The sequence below is a fragment of the Anabrus simplex genome, chromosome 2 (genome assembly GCF_040414725.1).
Source record: "Anabrus simplex isolate iqAnaSimp1 chromosome 2, ASM4041472v1, whole genome shotgun sequence".
NCBI lineage: Eukaryota > Metazoa > Arthropoda > Insecta > Orthoptera > Tettigoniidae > Anabrus > Anabrus simplex.
In genome coordinates, this window is record NC_090266.1 from 317,992,259 (window position 1) to 318,010,691 (window position 18,433).

At 39.1% G+C, this 18,433-nt stretch overlaps 1 protein-coding gene across 4 annotated transcripts in view; it reads right to left on the reverse strand.

The window, feature by feature from the left end:
- The window catches only part of LOC136864091 (5'-AMP-activated protein kinase catalytic subunit alpha-2), a 460,086-nt gene that overhangs the window by 241,788 nt on the left and 199,865 nt on the right, over window positions 1-18,433 (reverse strand). For all 4 annotated transcript variants that reach the window (XM_067140653.2, XM_068226161.1, XM_068226163.1 and 1 more), the window contains one exon: window positions 632-753. In XM_067140653.2, coding sequence (XP_066996754.1) covers window positions 662-753 — 92 coding nt within the window. In that variant the 3' untranslated portion in view covers window positions 632-661. The remainder of the gene's footprint in view (window positions 1-631; window positions 754-18,433) is intronic.

Genomic DNA, 18,433 nt, shown 5'->3' on the forward strand with positions numbered 1-18,433 from the left:
TTTTCTAATAATCTGTAATTCCAACCAGATTTATACCATTACTATTCTGACCAAATGAGCTGGTAATGCAGTATGGATTCAGGAGATCGTAGGTTCGAAACTCCACAATCGTCAGCTCTGAAAATACTGGGACTGTATCTTAATTTAGGATACAGTTAATACCTTCCTCATCCTAGCCCTCTTCTATTCCAGGATCGCAAAAACTCAATCAGTGTTTGAGCGATGTCAAACAGTTATAAAAGAAAAACTGCTCTTCTAAATATCTTGCATAATAAACACTTTTTCTTTCATTCTAAAACAATACTTTTTATAAGACAATTTATAAGACTGCTTGAAGGTTGTCTGTGACCTATGGCTACAAAGTGGACATATCCATACAACAAAATAGGACAAGGAAAGTCAGAATTTGTCAGCCACATTTCTTTCCTTTGAGATTCTAAAATGTGACCTTGAGTCTAAGACCAAAACTACAATCCTTCACTTCCTATTTCTGCCATGACATACCTTAATTTTTACAATTATGCATGCTAGTACTATGAGTACACCCAGTATTCAATACTGCCTTTAAAAGGGATACAAATTTTATCCATGGGAATTAAAAAAGTTAAAAAAAAAAAAAAGAAACACATACCTGCATCACAGAACATCCAATCCCCATTTATCAACGAGCTAGCTGAGTAATTAAAGCAGCACACATCTCAAAGAACTCCATGGTGTGATGTCCTGTACTCTGGTGGTGAGATAAACTAGGATCTGAAAATATAAGAGAATTACACTTTAAAGTATAAGACCACCCAAAAGGGCCAGTGTTACGGAGAAAAAAAAAAAAAGTACAGTGACTGGCAGAAAAGCACATCAAATTCTACAGATTAAACCAGAGTCAATATAATGTTAAGTGGACCTTACATTTCCCACACTCTTGATTGCAAAAACATGCATAAAACAGCTAGAATAAAAATATATACTAGCATTTACTCATGGCATTCTTTCCAATTTGATATGAATTTAGACCAACAGTAGCTCGTGTCTGGTTTACCGAGAGATAACTGCAATGCTTCAGCTCAAAGTGAATATCATGTGAAGCTTGTCAGTGCGAATGTAGCCCACGGAAATGACATGCATAACAATCCCTCGAGCAATCAGATGAGAGAAATGCGAGGACGTATGGACCTCACAGTGACAGGTTACCTTTTCCTATTCTTTGTCTTCCTTACCATACAAGTAGGAGTAAATATCCCGTCTCTCCTGGCTTCCTTAGCTGTATGCAAGCGAGCTGAATCTGCAGTAGAAGAAGCACAAGTGTTTTCTCCAACACTTCCTGAAGCGATACTACTGTAACATATTATTGTTACTAAATTCCAGGCTCATAATTTTTCTGACCTGTGCTACCTTTTTAAAAACTACCTATTCCAATGATAAGCTATCATAATTTAGGGATGCCTTTGCTGGCGACATGTAATGTTTACAGTGCAATATGTGTCCTGGTATGGGCTAGAATAAATTTGTTACTTTCATTGACCTGTCTCAGTCTCATCCTCGGCTTTGACAGTATGAAGGTGACTGAGGTATGAGTGGGCTAGTAATATGCAGCCAGTCTCTGTTATGAATGGTATGAAAATATCACTCACAGTCAGTTGGTGTGTGCATTTCAGTGGGCTTAGCAGACTGATACGTGAGCAACTTCTGGCTCGGTGAGGAAAGCAACGGGAACTACCTCACTCCTAACTTCGCTAGTAAGCCTCTTCAGTGGTGCCTAGGTCATCTATGACAGCTGTCGTCATCATCATAATAATAATAATAATAATCATCATTTCATCGTCCAGCTTCCGCTGGGTTGGGATGTTTATGGTACCTTTCCGTATTCCTCTACTGAACCACCATTGTCACCTCCTTAACTGTGTTTCATTCCCGGTTTCTTCTAATTATACTATTCTTGATCGTTTTCAACCACCTCAGTATGGATCTCCCTCTTGCTCTCCCTCCTCATATCTGGGTCTCCATCACCTGCTCTGGCATCCTTCCCTCTTCCATCCTCTTAACATGTCCAAACCATCTAAGTTTATCCCTTTCCCTCCATTCTGTCGTAAAGATTTTTCACAACGATTTCCTTCCTGATGTCATCATTTCTTATTCTGCCCTTTCTTGTCTTTCCTATGTAACCATAATTTGCTCAAATTTGTAACCATAACCTTTTTATTGACTAAATCAAAGAGATTTATTTTATTTTTAAATTATTATGATTATAATAATAATGAGGCAAGTTAAATCAAAACTATGAATATCCTATGTACTTTCCAGATACAAATTGCCATTGATTTATAGAGATGTTTCCATCAAATACATAATTATTTCCCATTTAAAACAAAAAATATGCTAAACAGCTTTACAATTCAAAATTCCATACATCCAGTATCTTTGACAACGTTGTCACTCAACGATATGAATTTTCAACTTTTGTACCTGCTTTTGCTTTACATAAAACTCACATGGTAATAAAAATGACTGTTGAAATCTGTACCAATATGACATATACAAGTGACATTAAGGCTTACTCAATGATCCAATGCATCAATAAGAAAGGAGGGGTTACGTTGGTCAGCAGCGGTGATTGGGAATTAGAAGTGGGGGGCAAAAAAAATATACAGACAACAGAAAATAGCCGGGTTGAGGGATATAGCGGGCAGGGGTTATACAGATCAAAACTGAACAAAAAGCTACAAAATGGTAAGTTTTTTATGCTCTTTGAGCGAATTTCGAAAGAGAGGTAAAGGTTGACCCGTTTACTACCTTAAGTGCGGCAATAATAGCTTTTTGTGATTTTGATACTATACAATAAAACTTTCACCAAGGAAACAATATTACACATGTATTACAATTAAATAGAAGTACGGCGTGATTATAAAATTAAAAAATCATTTAGTATTTGACTACACTCTAAGAAACTAACAGACAATATTAAAGAGACTGCCAGACTGACAAATGCATGCGGCAAGCAGGTGAATCATACCTCAGTGTCCACGACCTTGGCAAGAAATATACCCCTGTTACCCTTCCTCACAGCATTTGCTAAGTCTCCACTACTTGCTGTGGCGCTATGCAAATCGGTTAGCCGCGACGAACGACATTTTGTGCGTATTTTTTATATTTTTGTTAATAATTAAAAATTTGCACAAATTGCTTTTTTAAATAATTCCTATAATTCATAGTTTCAGCCAGCTGAAATGGAATAAAAATGTAATGTTTTCTCTACAAAGTGCAAAGTTTAGCCTTGTTGGTAAAACATAAAAAATTCAGTATCTCAATAATTTCTAACAAAGATCAACAAAACAATAGACTTTTCAAAAGGTAGAGGAACAACAAGCCTCCATGTTACAAAGCTTATGACTTGGGAATTTGAAAATCTGCACATGGATCACTTTAAGAAACATTTGTAATGAAATTTCCCTCAACTTTTATATCTATTAATCAGAAAACAACCCAGGGATATGAAAATGCAAACTGAAGATGAGAGGTACATAGATAAGGGAAAATGGAAGGAAGAATAGGTGAATTTTGCAGGAGGTGAATTTTGCAGGAAGATGATCATGAACTCGCTCACTATCCAAAATAGATCGTAGCTATCTTGCACCAAATGCAAATTGTTCATTCTCAAACTTGCCATACAAATTTTGAACCAGATATTAAGTTCACAGAACAAGACCACATGACATGTTTACCCTGGCCACCTAAGCCTGTTGAGGTTAGAGTACAGAAGATGGCAACTAAGGACCTGAATAATTACAGTAATGAAAAAATCTCTCACTCAACCTCGCCTTCTTTTCGGAGTAAGCAATTATTTGTTTTGCTCTGTTTTTTTCATCTAAGCACAATTCATCAATCCTTATTTGAAGCCATTTCTGATACACCTTCCTTTAACATTTACGATCTACCCTCACTTCATCAATCATTCCACCAAGATGTTCACTTTCTCCTGTCTTTACACACTGTTGTTCCCAGGCATTATGTTGCTGTTTCTACTGCAGCATCTCTGTATTCCACCCATTCCCTTCCATATCTTGAACCTGCTTACTGTTTGAAACGTTTTACTAATCATATCCATGTACTTCTAATGTCCTTGTCCTGGAGATTTTCTACCCGGATTCATCTGCAGACAGATTTCACTTTCTCTATCCTAGACTTAGAGAGAAAGCATTCACTACAGTTCAGACAGATCCTTCAAAGTCTGTTATGATATAGTCTATTATGGATATGGTGCCCCTACCCTTCCAAGTGTAGCCTTATGCTTGAAGAATGTAATCGTCACTGCTAATCCCATACTAGCATAGAAGTCTACCAAATTATTCCCATTCCTATTAGCTTTCATATCATCCCCACATTTACCCATCACCATCTCATATCCTTCAGTTCTATTCCCAACTCTTGCTTTAGCACTCTCCTATTCTTGCTCTTGACCCTGACTACGATGTCACTTAGTGCTTCATAGAACTGGTCAACTTCATCCTCATCTGAAACCTCGCAGGGTGAAGACATTCAGACGATTCTCATCCTACTCTGTCCAACAGCCGAATCTACCCACATCATTTGCTCATTTTGGTGCTTAATGTAAAGTATGTTGCGGGCATGAGTATACCTGATGAACAGCCCTACCTGACACTCTGCCCTTCCCTTATTTTAAACCTGTTAAGCTTTATAATCTCCTATCTCTTCCTCTCTATCTCCCCTTAACAGAATACTTTCTTTCTTTTTCAAACTGCTTTACATGGCACCAACACAGATAGGTCTTATGGCAACGATGGAATAGGAAAGGCCTAGGAGTGGGAAGGAAGCGGCCGTGGCCTTAATTAAGGTACCCCAGCATTTGCCTGGTGTGAAAATGGGAAACCATGAAAAACCATCTTCAGGGCTCGACAGTGCGGTTCGAACCCACTATCTCCCGGATGCAAGATCACAGCTGCGCGGCCATAACCGCACAGCCAACTCGCCTGGTACCAGAATATATCATTTACTCCTAACACATCCAGACGCATCCTCTTTGGTGACTTGGCCAGTTCTACTTTCTTTCTTTCTTTCTTTCTTTCTTTCTTTCTTTCTTTCTTACATAAGCCACATTAATATTAACAGCTCCCCATTGAATTCCACTTTATTCGCCAAGTTATTCCCAGGAGTACTTCGCCTGTCGAATGGAAGTGGGACTCCTTTACTCCCATACGTCCAAGGCTTGCTTAAAACGTTCCGAGCATGCTCGGTAAAAGTTCTGTGAAGCACGATGTTACTTAACTTACACATAGTCCCTGTGAGAATCTCTCCTCTAAAAGGTTAAGGACCACTGGTGGATTTTATAGCTTTTGCCACCTGAGCACAAGGAGGGCCATGACTCAGAATATGTCTAAGGTGCCCACTCCCATTCCATAGCAAATGGTATCCTGACTTTCAGAACCACTTATTAAGCCACTCAGCTGTTGTCCATGGTTCATGAACAAGGACGTTGCTACAGTAACCCACACAGTGAAATTTCAGCACTGCATTTAAATGTATCACAGGATAGCTTGCAGTGGTATCACTACCAGCATGTTAGCTGGCTAGTCTTGGAGGTGCAGATTTCAAGCCATAATTTTTGGTAAAAGCGTTTAGGGTTTCTCTGTAGTAAACCCACAGGTTTAGCCAGAAATACGGTACTAAATATTACATAAAATATTTAAAGAACATCTTGCATCTTCACGAAGGGTAAGTGTCTCTTACTTGGGGTGTTCAAAAATGATTGACACTAAATTATTTCTCTTCGCAGTAACTATTTATTGAAACAAAACATATCAGATCATACTAGAGGTCGTCATCATCATCATCATCATCATCATCAATTACCCACTCCAGTCGCCCGGGTGTGGTTAACATGCCTCCTCCACTCCTTACTGTCCTTCCACTTTTTCTGCACCATTACTTCTGCCACATCCAATCCAGCTTCTCTAATGTCCTTCCAAATTTGATCCATCCACCTTCTTCTCAGACTTCCAACTGGTCTCTTTCCCTTAACTTCTCTTTCCAATTCCCTTCTTGCTATCCGTTCCTTTCCCATTCTTTTTACATGTCCGAACCATCTCAGTCTTGCTTTCTGTATCTTCTGTACTAACGGATCTATATTTAGCTCTTTTCTGATTTTAATATTTTGAATTCTATTTCTTCAAGTTTTTTTAACCAATGTTCTTAAAAATATCATTTCTACTGCTTGGATCTTACTATCTTGTCTCTTATTAGTTACCAGCGTTTCTAGTCCCTATGTTACAATTGGTATGAAATACTGTTTATATAATGTTAATTTTTTTTTCTTGGGTACTTTGTCATGCCATAAAAGCTCTCTGACTTGATGATAAAATGTTGTACCTTTACTTAATAATAATGTTGTTTGCTTTACGTTCCACTAACTACCTTTTTTAAGGCCTTCGGAGACGCTGAGGTGCCAGAATTTAGCCCCGCAGGAGTTCTTTTATGTGCCAGTAAATCTACCAACACAGGACTGTCGTATTTGAGCACCTTCAAATACCACCGGACTGAGCCAGGATCGAACCTGCCAAGTTGGGGTTAGAAGGCCAGCGCCTTAACCGCCTGAGCCACTCAGCCCGGCGTACCTTTACATAGTCTGTTATTAATTTCAGGGTTGATTTCATTACTTTCATTAATAATGCTATCCAGATATGCACATGGTTGTACATTCTCTAATCATTCTCCATCTTATGTTCACTTGGCTTCTCTTTTTCTCTTTTCCACAGTGCATGACTACAGTTTTCTTTTTACTAATTACCATTCCAAACTCTTTCAGATTTTCATTCCAAATGTCCAGTCTCCTTTGTACTTTCGTTTCTCCTTTTCCCCAAATCACCATATCATCTGCAAATACCAAAGCATTCACTTCATCACTACTGATACTCAGTTTTATATGTTTTATGATTTCGTCCATCAATATAATAAATAATAATGGCAATAGTGCACTTCCTTGCTCGAGACTTTTTTTTTTTTTGTATAAAATGTTTTGGAGTCACCACTTTCCACTTGTACACTGCTTTTACTCTCATGATACAACATTTTTACCTTGTTAATTAATGATTTTGGTACATTCCTTTTCCGTAGGCATTCCCATACATGTTTTCTCATAACTGTATCATAAGTTTTTTCCAAATCCAAAAATATGAAGATGATTTCCATGTTCCTTTCCAGGTGTTTTTCCATTCTCGTTTGCACAGTAAATATCAAGTTGATCTATTCGGTCGAAAGCCATATTGTTCTCCCTCTGTGTTTCTATTATATCCCTCAGTCTTTTGTGTATGACTTTCTCCATTATTTTTAGCCCATGTGATAACAGAGTTATACCTCTATAATTTTCATATTTCTTCCTATTTCCTTTTTTGAACAGTAGTACACTTCTTCCTTGTTGCCAATCTTCAGGTATCCTTTCATCCTTCCATATGGCATTGAGAGCTTGGTATATCCACTGTAGTCCAATGCTTCCTTCTGCCTTAATCATATCAGCAATGAATTAGTCTTTTCCACTTGCTTTACCTTTGGTCATTGCTCTCACTGCCCTTTCAAGTTCCAACCATGTTATCGGGTTCTCTTCATTTTCTCCGTCTATTACTTCCATTTTCTTATCTCCTTCTTCCTTGTTTACACGTATGTGCATTATCATAATTCTTTCACTTACATACTCAACTTCAGCTACTGGTTCAACATTCTGATTCACTACAAATCCCACTCCCTTTATTTTCTCTTTACTGTTACCCATCCAGTACAAGGTGTACCCCTTTCTTAATTTCTTCATTCCTTTTCCTTTCCATTTTACTTCACTTAATCCCAGGATGTAGAGTTTTCGTCTCTCCATTAGGTCAATTAATTCATTTTCCTTCCCATTCATTGCTAAAATATTGTTCCAAATCGGGTTTTGTTCTCTGATCTAACACTTGCACGAACATCAGCATTACCATTATACTGTGCAACTGTAGTCAGAGACTAGTCAATTCCATTTCCATTTTTAAATTTCCATCATCTGCTGATCTGCTAAGCCTAACACATCTGAAGATTTTCTTTAGGGGTTTACTCCCTTAGCCTTTGAAGATCCCTCTTCTCCAAAAGGCAGTGGTTTCCTCTTCTAATTTTCCCCAGAGAGGATGGGTTGCCTCATCCACCATCTTCGCCATTCCGAAGGTCTCCTTCTCTGCCTAAAATGCTGTTAAGGTCTTCACCCGTAACCCTGGGCATGGGGTCTACGTTACACCCCATGAGACTGGGTCCCTGAGTGAACTTAGCTCTCCTTCACACCAGCCTACTGATGTGGAGGATACCCACCCCCACAACGTGGATGCGCCAGACAAGAATTACTCAAGTGAAGGATAGGGAAGATGACCCTATCTCCCTTGAGCTGGGTTAATGGTTGTGTATGATGCCACAACCAACATTCCTGTCAATGTCTATACCTTTGCCTTTATTCTGGCAGTCTCCATATTTAAGCAGCAAAGCATCCTTCAGAGGTACCCTTGCACCACTGCTGGATAACTGCCTGCAGATCATTGTCGGAAGTGAACTTCTTACCCTGCATGACCTCTTCCAATGTACTGAACAGAGCATAGTTGCTATTAGCAACATCCAGCAAATACTGCAGATGAGGCAGTATGGTGTATCCCACAACATCCAGGGTGGCAATGGTATGCCAATTGCTATGAGTCACACATTGTCATATTGAAGGAGGACACTGTGCCCTCATTTTTCATGGCGGCATTGCTGAATGCGCTGGCAGAGCTGACTCAGTGAATTGCAGTACCAATCACCGTTCATGGTTGTACAGGGGGGCAGTCATTCCAACAGAAGAATTCCCTCTTGACCCCAGAACACAGTTACCATTTGCTTCCAGACGAATAGTTCCAGCCATGACTTCTTGGGAGGCGTACTTCCAATCCGTAGACTAGCACTTTTTTTTTTTGTGAGTGGCATGCCAGAACCATGACTCATCGATGGTGGCCAGGAACTCAAAGAACTCTGCCAGATCCACACTGTACACCTGCAGCAACTGTTGGTACGTCTCCACATGCTTCAGCATAATGGCGAGAGAATGGAGCACTCATTGAGCACAACCTTTCTCATCTTCAAGTCCTGATGCATGATGGGGAGCAGTGCTTTGTGGGACAAACTTGTAGAGTTTTCTAGTTCAACAGAAGTAATTCACCTGTTCTCCACTATCAATTTGGATGCATGCTGGTTACTATCTGGTTTATGTTCAGTTGCTGGACACCAACTATTTTTGCCTTTGTCAACACAGTCCTGGCAATCTCTGAACTCTCCTATCCAGCGAAACATGGTTCTACAAATTGGAGCTGCTTCTCTACGTATGGCTGCTAACCTCGTGTGAATGTGAGAAGGAGCCACTCCTCCTCTCCTGAGAAGCCTTACAATCCATCAGTGCCCATGATAGTCAGTTTCCACATTATCAGACCGTTTTCCAGGAATGCACCAACACAAATAATGCAGCATTGTTCTACCTGCATGCAGTAGCAACATCATCTGGTGACCATATGGGGTGCAACTGTATGTCTTCCTCCTTAAACTTGGCATGCATTTCAAAGTGCTATTTTCCCAGAGTGTCCATCAGTTTTGAACACCCTCAATGTATGAGCACAAATGGGTCATGACTAGGGTTGTCAGGTTTTTGAAATGCCAATAAGGGACAGGTCATGTCGACACAACATAATACTTGCTCAAGAAAACACTGATATAATTTACTGTGCTATAGTTACACTGTAGGCACAAACTTTATTAAAGTATTTTGCCATTTAATTTTCTACATAAAGGGTTTAAAAAACCCATATTTTTCTGCACTTTTACCCTTTTTCAATAATGCTGAATCTCCCTCTATCTAGTCATGACATTTCTGACAAATATGATCAAAACTGAGACTTGAATTTCTGACTTTATCAGAGTTGCTGAACATATATTCCTCTTACCACAGCACAACACAAATTGCCAGCTTTAACAATTTCTGCTAAATGCATCTGAAAATGAAAGAATTCAGGGTTTCTTTAACTGTTGCACTGACATAAATCAGATGCCTCTGTGTCTCGCTCCCGCGAGTCCCGCAGTTGGGCTCAGTGCCGTTGGTTTCCTCGCCTGCTACACATTTTGATCACAGTGCAGAATCATTAGATGAAGAATAATGAACTGAAATGCAGGATCAGTAAATTCTACTCTAAATAGATAATTTTAACCATGGCAGAAGTGAGTTGCTGAAATATGGGGGGGGGGGGGGAGGGAGTCCTGTTTGGTGTTAAAATGGGACAGTACTTCAGACCTTCAAATACAGGAAATCCCATACAATATGGGACACCTGGCAACCTCAGTCATGACTGATGTGTAGGGTGTAGGGAAAAAACATACTTATCTCATTATCATGGAACAATTCACACCAGAGAGTATTCAGACACAATCTTAATTTATGGAGAATTATGAGAGAGTTGCAAAGAAATGTGTTTGCCTGTATGCAGAAGGATTCCCATAACAAAAGGCTCCATATCAATGAATGAGCTGAGAAATTTATTGTACGGAGATTAGTGTACAGCAGAGAAATGGATATTACGACTTATTGATGAAGATTTCAGTATTCCTTATCGTAGAGTCTTCACCAGAGTTTACAGCACATTGCGTGAAACAGGTATTCTGGTTTTTAAAGAGTTCTAGGAGTTGTTCCTTAGTGCCTTACCTAATTTCATCTTGTTTAAATTTGAATTTTTACAATAGTCTAAAACTCTATACATGTTGTCGCAGTGTAGTTCAACAACCAGTGCAAGTACAGCAACATATTGTAGAAATGGTGCAGCCTAATCCTATTACCAGCACGCTGCCACTTTCTGCATGTATCAACGTCCTGCCAACATGTGTATGGTGAATATTACATGCGAAAAACTTATGCCCATTTCAAAACATCACAGAGGTTGGGTGGGTAAGACACACACATGCACGCCACTAGCTCAAAAATAAATGTACATCAAATGTGTTCAATCTCGGAAACCATTCAGAATAGGGCATATGTCCATATGAAATTTTTACTTCAAATGATTGTTCCTGTCATATCCCTGAATACTGACCATTCCTCCTGGGACAACCTGTATAGAGTTTAAGACTACTATAATAATTCAATTTTAACAAGATGAAATTAGGTAAGACATTAAGAAAAAACTCCCAGAATTCTTTAAAAACCAAAAATCAAATCTAAAAATCCATATTGCACTACATTTTAAAATCGAGAGGAGTTTCCCTGTTATGACTTCACTTTTTATTATAAAAATTACATACAGTACATGGCTCAATGCAGAGTTTTACACAATTATTCAATGCATTACCAGTGAGATAGTACAATATTGTAAAGACAGTGTTTTCATGACAAAGAAGAAGACACAACTGTGGTATATAACATTTTTAAAACTTTTTATCGCATCCATTATGTTTTAATTAATGTGTCTTTTGTCACATTGGGCGATATCTTCTAAGCTGAAGAGATGAAACATGACCTTGTAACTAAGTCTTCTCGTTTGTTAACACAAATAATACATGCATTGAAAGGTGGAAGTGTCTCAATTTTAATTGACGCCAGACATTTACTTTGAATGCAGTTCAGCAGTTCCTCATTCCCACCCCACATTAAGAATTTTTTGAGCAATTGGTTTTTTTATTCACTATGAATTAAAACAGAAGGCACTTTACATTTTTAAGGGCTGACGATTAGGGATCAGAATTCATGAAGTTGCATATATTTTTACCACCATTGTATTAATATGTTGGTAAATGATTTATGCAAATCACTAATATATGAGCACAATATGACAACCTTTATTATATATAAAAATGCATATTTTGCCCTGGTATTTTCTACTAATGCACGTATGTTCCTCAAGTGCAAGAAATGTGACTGATGACAACTCACAGATATGAGGGCTCCAATAGATAAGAAATGAACATTTAACTCTGCAGTATGGAGTGGAAAATATGTAATGCTTCATCAAGCAACACCAGGATAGAGAGCAGGGAAACATGAATCACCAATGATACTTGATACACAAAGCTGAATGTCATGTGCCTATGATGTAAAGCTGTGTTTCACCACACACACTTGGGAATCAGTGTTGCCAATCATACTATTTTACACTAAACCATGTGATTTTGAGAAATTGTTTAGCTACAAGAAAATGAAAATTCAGTACTACTTGTATCGGGAATTAGCAACTTTTTGAAGACCTTCAGCTACAAATTTTTTTTTTTTTTGCTAGTTCCTTTACGTCGCACTGACACAGATAGGTCTTGTGGTGACGATGGGACAGGAAAGGGCTAGGAGTGGGAAGGAAGCGGCCGTGGCCTTAATTAAGATACAGCCCCAGCATTTGCCTGGTGTGAAAATGGGAAACCACGAAAAACCATTTTCAGGGCTGCCGACAATGGGGTTCGAACCTACTACCTCCCGAATACTGGATACTGGCCGCACTTAAGCGACTGCAGCTATCGAGCTCGGTACAAAAAATATATTTATCAATCATCGTTGGTATATCTATGGCTGAGCAGCAACATCCTCTTTATGGTAGTTGACAACACTGCTGGGAATCACAGTGTAAGGGCTTCACGTGGTAAATCAGTCCTTCATAACGGTGGCAGCGCAGCTTTGGCAGCAGGTAATTGGATGTTTTGTTTATCCCAGTCCTCTTAACAGTGCTGAGTGCGTTACGTGTGAGTTGTGGAAAATGACTAAGTGTCAACTGTGTGTATACATTTTGTTTAATATTCACATAGTGTACATCCTGCCAAAAACTAAAGTACCAAGTGTATGCGTAAGTCTTTTCCGGTTTCACTAAGAGATGGCGCTAGCAAACAGTACACAGAGTATGAATTGGACACATACGTCAGTTTGTTCATCTAACATTAACCAACCAACATACACAAGTTGAGTCAAGGAAATATGAAAATTCGAGAAAGTTTCAGATCCAAAATTTTCTCCAGAAGAACTTTTTTTTTTTTTGCTAGTTGTTTTACGTCGCACCGACACAGATAGGTCTTACAGCGACGATGGGACAGGAAAGGGCTAGGAGTGGGAAGGAAGCGGCCGTGGCCTTAATTAAGGTACAGCCCCAGCATTTGCCTGGTGTGAAAATGAGAAACCACGGAAAACCATTTTCAGGACTGCCGACAGTGGGGTTCGAACCTACTATCTCCCAAATACTGGATACTGGCCGCACTTAAGCGACTGCAGCTATCGAGCTCGGTCCAGAAGAACTAATACCATTGTCAGATTACAACACTATTCCCTTAAGGAGTTCCTAATGGGAAGCAAAAGGTGTTGTCTGCAATGTGTTCGTTGATTTCTGAGCCATTAGAGAAGATCGCTTTCTAGAAATAAGCAGATTTATCCACTGTGAAGAAGAAAAACAAAAGCACCCCCCCCCCCCAGTAATAATGAAGATGTGAAAATTGTGACCATTTATGGATCTCACCAAAGAAAGTTTCCTTGTACATTTGCAAGTAAAATAAAATCTGGATTCAGTGAATACCATGGACAATATAGTTGTAAACAATTTATAAGTTGAAAGCCAATATGTTTTGCCTGCAAGGTCTGGTACTTCCACATTCCTTTTGGTTACCTAATACACTATCATGTTTACCAAGGCAAATTCCAAATGAGAACACCCCATCCAAAGATACCGTAGGGAAACGTGCAGATCCAATGGTATCCATGCTAGACGAGCTTCCTGAAAACATACAGAGGTTGCCTTTCCGGTTGTACTTCGATAACTTATTTACAGGGACACCAAATCTACAGCACCTGAAAATCCACGGATATGGAGGGACTGGTACAACTGGAGAAGACAGAATATCAAGGAACTGCCCCATTACTCCTATTGTGATGAAAAAGAAAAAATGTGGTATGTAGGAGTGCACAACAACATGTGAGGATGAGTTTTGAGTTATGCGATGAGTCGACAACTCAGAAGCGACAACTGCATCTACATGCCAACATGGTGAACAGCCATTTTTTACTGTGTTCAGACGCTCCCAGTCCGAAAAAAAAATGATCGCAGGAAAGCTGAATGTTTTTGGGGCCTATAATAAATTTATGGAAGGGATGGACGAAACATTTCCTGCAATTGGTGTAACAGGAAAGAAATGGTGGTGTCCCATCTTTAAAAGACTAACATTATTGTACCGGGCGGTACACCTCCACACCGCTAATTCAAACATTGCGCCAGTTGGAACTCCTCTACTGGAGGAAGCCTGAACTTTAACAACAATGTTAATTCTAAAGTTTCTCAGAAGATGTTGCGATTGTAAATTTTAAAGAGTTCTGAACTGTGTCTTTTTCGATTTATATTTGTTTTCTCTGTAGTGAGAAGTGTGAACATTCTCTTCTAGATGACACTACTGAAGAACTACAATTGTGCACCCTGGTGCAAAGTGAAGGAACTGTTTTTTGAGAAATCTTGTGTTCATAAGTTTGTTCTTTGTTAAGTTTCTTTCAGTCATTTTTTGGGTTGGCAGTATAACCCTTCTCTTTCCACTTGTTTTGAATTTAGCCAATCCCGAATTTCTTTAATTAATTTTTAACCAATAATGTGTCTTCTCCGATATGGATATGTTGCTTGACCCTAGCCAATAAAGTTGGAGGGGGTGTGGGTTCTCATTCTTGAAACGTCTCGAATTTTCTGCGAGGATATATAAACTGCTGATTTTCTTGTCTCCTGGCCACTTCAGTAACATCTTTCCTAGTGTGATTATGTAGCAGGGGGCGGGAAGCGCCTCTTTCTTCGGGCAGCAGTTCATCCATCAGGTAATGGCCTTTTAATAACTTCTTTGCTTGCTAGCTCAGCAGTTTAACCCTCGGGGCAGGTTCGAAACTTTTATCATGTAACTTTCCTTTAAAATGTAAAAGACACTTGGTATAAAATTCTGTCTCTGACTACAAATCGGGATAGAGAGTGCCTAACCCTCTCGAGCTCCCTCTCATATTGTTTTTGAGGTGACTACGTTTTCTCAACCGTTTTTCTTCGTTTCATAATGTAATAAAGCTTTCCTATCATGTCACCTCCGTAGTATGGGATTAGCCCTTGCATAAGCGGCCTAGAGCCAAATAGGTTTTTAAAATGGTGTATTAGGAGTGCAAGTTACGCCTCCACTCAAGTTGGTATTTTGGGACCATGTAATTGTCCTGTTTCTTTATGGAATAGGCCTCAGTAGGTTGGGTATCATTACCCCTGTTCTTGTGTGCCCGTAGGGCAGCTTGAAAGTGGAGTTTGGAGTGGCCTTTGAATTGGCTTGAACTTTGAGAGCGGGTTGCTCTTTCTCAAATGGTATTTTCTGTGTGCCTCAAGCAGGCTTAACTGGGTAATTGGGAGCAAATGCTCCTTGGTATGATTGGGGTTTTCTGCCCCTTTGTTGAACCTGGTGTATAAGTAAAGCTGGGCTAATTGCTCAAGAATTGTGAATCTGGGGCTTGAAGCCCAAAATCCATTAATAAACTGTAATTGTACTTTCTTAACTTGTTGATATACAAATGAGTTCCTGTTATACTTGTTATTTCTTGACCTTGAAAAGAAAATATAACCTTTGTTAACTTTTAAATTATAATTTCGTAAGTTGAGACCTGTTCATCCCAGCACCTTCTTTCACCTCTAACTACCACGGATAACTCCGTAACAATTATTATGACAATAATAATAATAATAATAATAATAATAATAATAATAATAAATTACTTGAATAATTACTATTATGATTATGATTATTATTATTATTATTATTATATTATTATTATTATTATTATTATTATTATTATTATTATTATTATTAAGTATCAGGAGTGTCTAAGTGTTGTTTGGCTCACCTGGAGAAGGTCATTCTATTTGACTCCCATGGGCGACCTGCACATCTGAGTGAGAGATGATTATCATAATGAGAAAGCGAAACCCAGTGTTGATACATCATGTATTCCTGCCAAACAACACCATGGGATCTGCTCGAGTCTTAAGGTCCTATTCAATGGACTCATCACCATCAACAGTATCATGCCCTCACTGCATATAAACACTGAGGAGAGGTTCGGAACTGAATCCAGGCTTCCGGCATGCATCTGGTGATTAGAAATTGTATACCACCACCTCTCATATCCTGCCAGCCAACATTCATATGGTGAAATTTCTTTTTCCACCAACAGAACTCGAACCAGCTAACCATGGCGTCAGACCAGAGAGACTTGCCTCAACGATTATGGCAACCAGGAAAGCTTTACACAACTAATTGATGTTAGGGCGCTATTAGCCGAAGGCAACTAGCGGTGCACGAAAATTTAAGTACCGGACGATCGGTGGTGCAACTTGTCAATAATTGCTCAATTCACACCAGGGAATAATAGTCACTAGAGAGAGAATGGTGCCCTATGATGAACTTCTTCTCCATGCACTTCTATTAAAAGTGAAAAGCCAAAGGGTTAGGTGATGATGATGATGATTGTTTAAAGGGACCTAAGATCTAAGGTCATCGGTCCCTAATGGTAAGAGATGGACGATATAACTAAAATTTTAAAATATATCCAATGACTATAGAGTTTAAAATGAAAAAATGATTGTGAAATTAAAACAATCAGTGGATATAATTCGCAATGCCGTATTTTCTATTAAAATTATAGAAAATGCAGGTGACAACGGAATAAGGCATTGCCTGGAAGTACAGATATATATATATACTAGCAAGATACCCGTGCTTCGCTACGGTATTATACTGAAATTTATAATTGAATGCTTATCGTTTTATATATAACCCACCGATATTCGCGATCTGACTCGTTTCCTGAGAGATTACGGCAACGTTCCTCCCATTTTTCAATCTTTTCTCCAGCAATCGATTTCGTACTTTCCGGGATAGGTCCAGGTATTCCACCCGGTCAGTTGGGTCCCTAAATCTTTGCCATCTTTTCATATAGCCTAAGCATTTTTAATGTGGATCAAATCCTTGAGGAGATCCGGCGTGGTGTCGTCTTGGGTGCCTTGGCGGTACTGAACCTCTACTTGGCGGTAAATTACATCTGCTGCCGTTGTCATTGATGACAGTATGAGCAGCACCATTGTCGCCCGCAGGCAAGTGCGCAGGACTTCTCGCGATACGAATGACATACTTCCGTGCATTATTGATCTTATTACAGAGGTGAACAATTGCACGGTCAATCATATATCTATTGTTTATTTCAAATATGTTTAAATTTTTGTTTATATGCCAGAAGAATCTACTGTAATCTAAGAAGGTTCTCCAAAGGAAAAGATGGCTCTTGAAAACGAACACAGGAGAGATTAAAAATGATCGGTTTGTGATCAGAATAAGTACATTGAAAATCCACAGCCTGTTTCCAGTCATTCAACCGGGTCAATAATGGAATGAATTAGCCCTGCCGAAGCCTGTCGCACTCCACTGGGGCAATGATTAAATGAATGACAAATGAAATGAAATGATATTGGAGAGTGTTGCTGGAATGTATGACGACGGGGAAAATCGGAGTACCTGGAGAAAAACCTGTCCCGCCTCCGCTTTGTCCAGCACAAATCTCACATGGAGTGACCGGGATTTGAACCACGAAACCCAGCGGTGGGAAGCCAGCGCGCAGCCGACTGAGCCACGGAGGCTCCTTATAAGTACATTAGGAACAGTAAAATCAATTGGCCTCACCTCCGTTTTCACCCCACAACGGTTAAGTCGATTTACCTCCCCCACCCCAAAAAAAGAAAACGTCTTCCTTTAAGTTTAAAGGAGATACCAAATACCAATGTTCACGTGTGTTACCTTCAGTTTTCAGATATAAGTATTCCCATAAAAAATAATTCACTTTTTCACTTACTTTCACACTCCTCGCCCCCCTTAAGTGAATTTTCCGGCAAAAAGTATTTTTGTTTCTTTAATATTAAAGGATCTTCTAAATACCGATTATCTTCAGTTTTTGAGATATGTGTCCCCATGAAACGAATTCAACTCCTTTTCACACTCGCCCCCAAAAATGATTCTCCGCCCCCCACCCCAAAAACACGTCGTTTTATTTTTAAAGAAGATCTAAATACCAGTTTTCACGTCTGTAACAGTTTTAGTTTTTATTAGATGTAAGTATCCTCATACAATTAATTCAATAAATTTTTCAATTTTTCACCCCCCCCCCCCCCCGAACCTTCATTGGATTTTCCGAGAATACCTGTTTCTTTACTTTAACAGGAGATTCCAAATACCAATTTTTACATCTGCAACATTTTACGTTTCTGAGATATACTGTAGATATAGTATTTCTAAAAATTCACCCCAATTTGTCACTCCTGTTTAACCCCATTAATTAGATTTTCCAAAAACAAAAAATAAATGTTTCTGTATTTTTAAAGGAGATTCCATA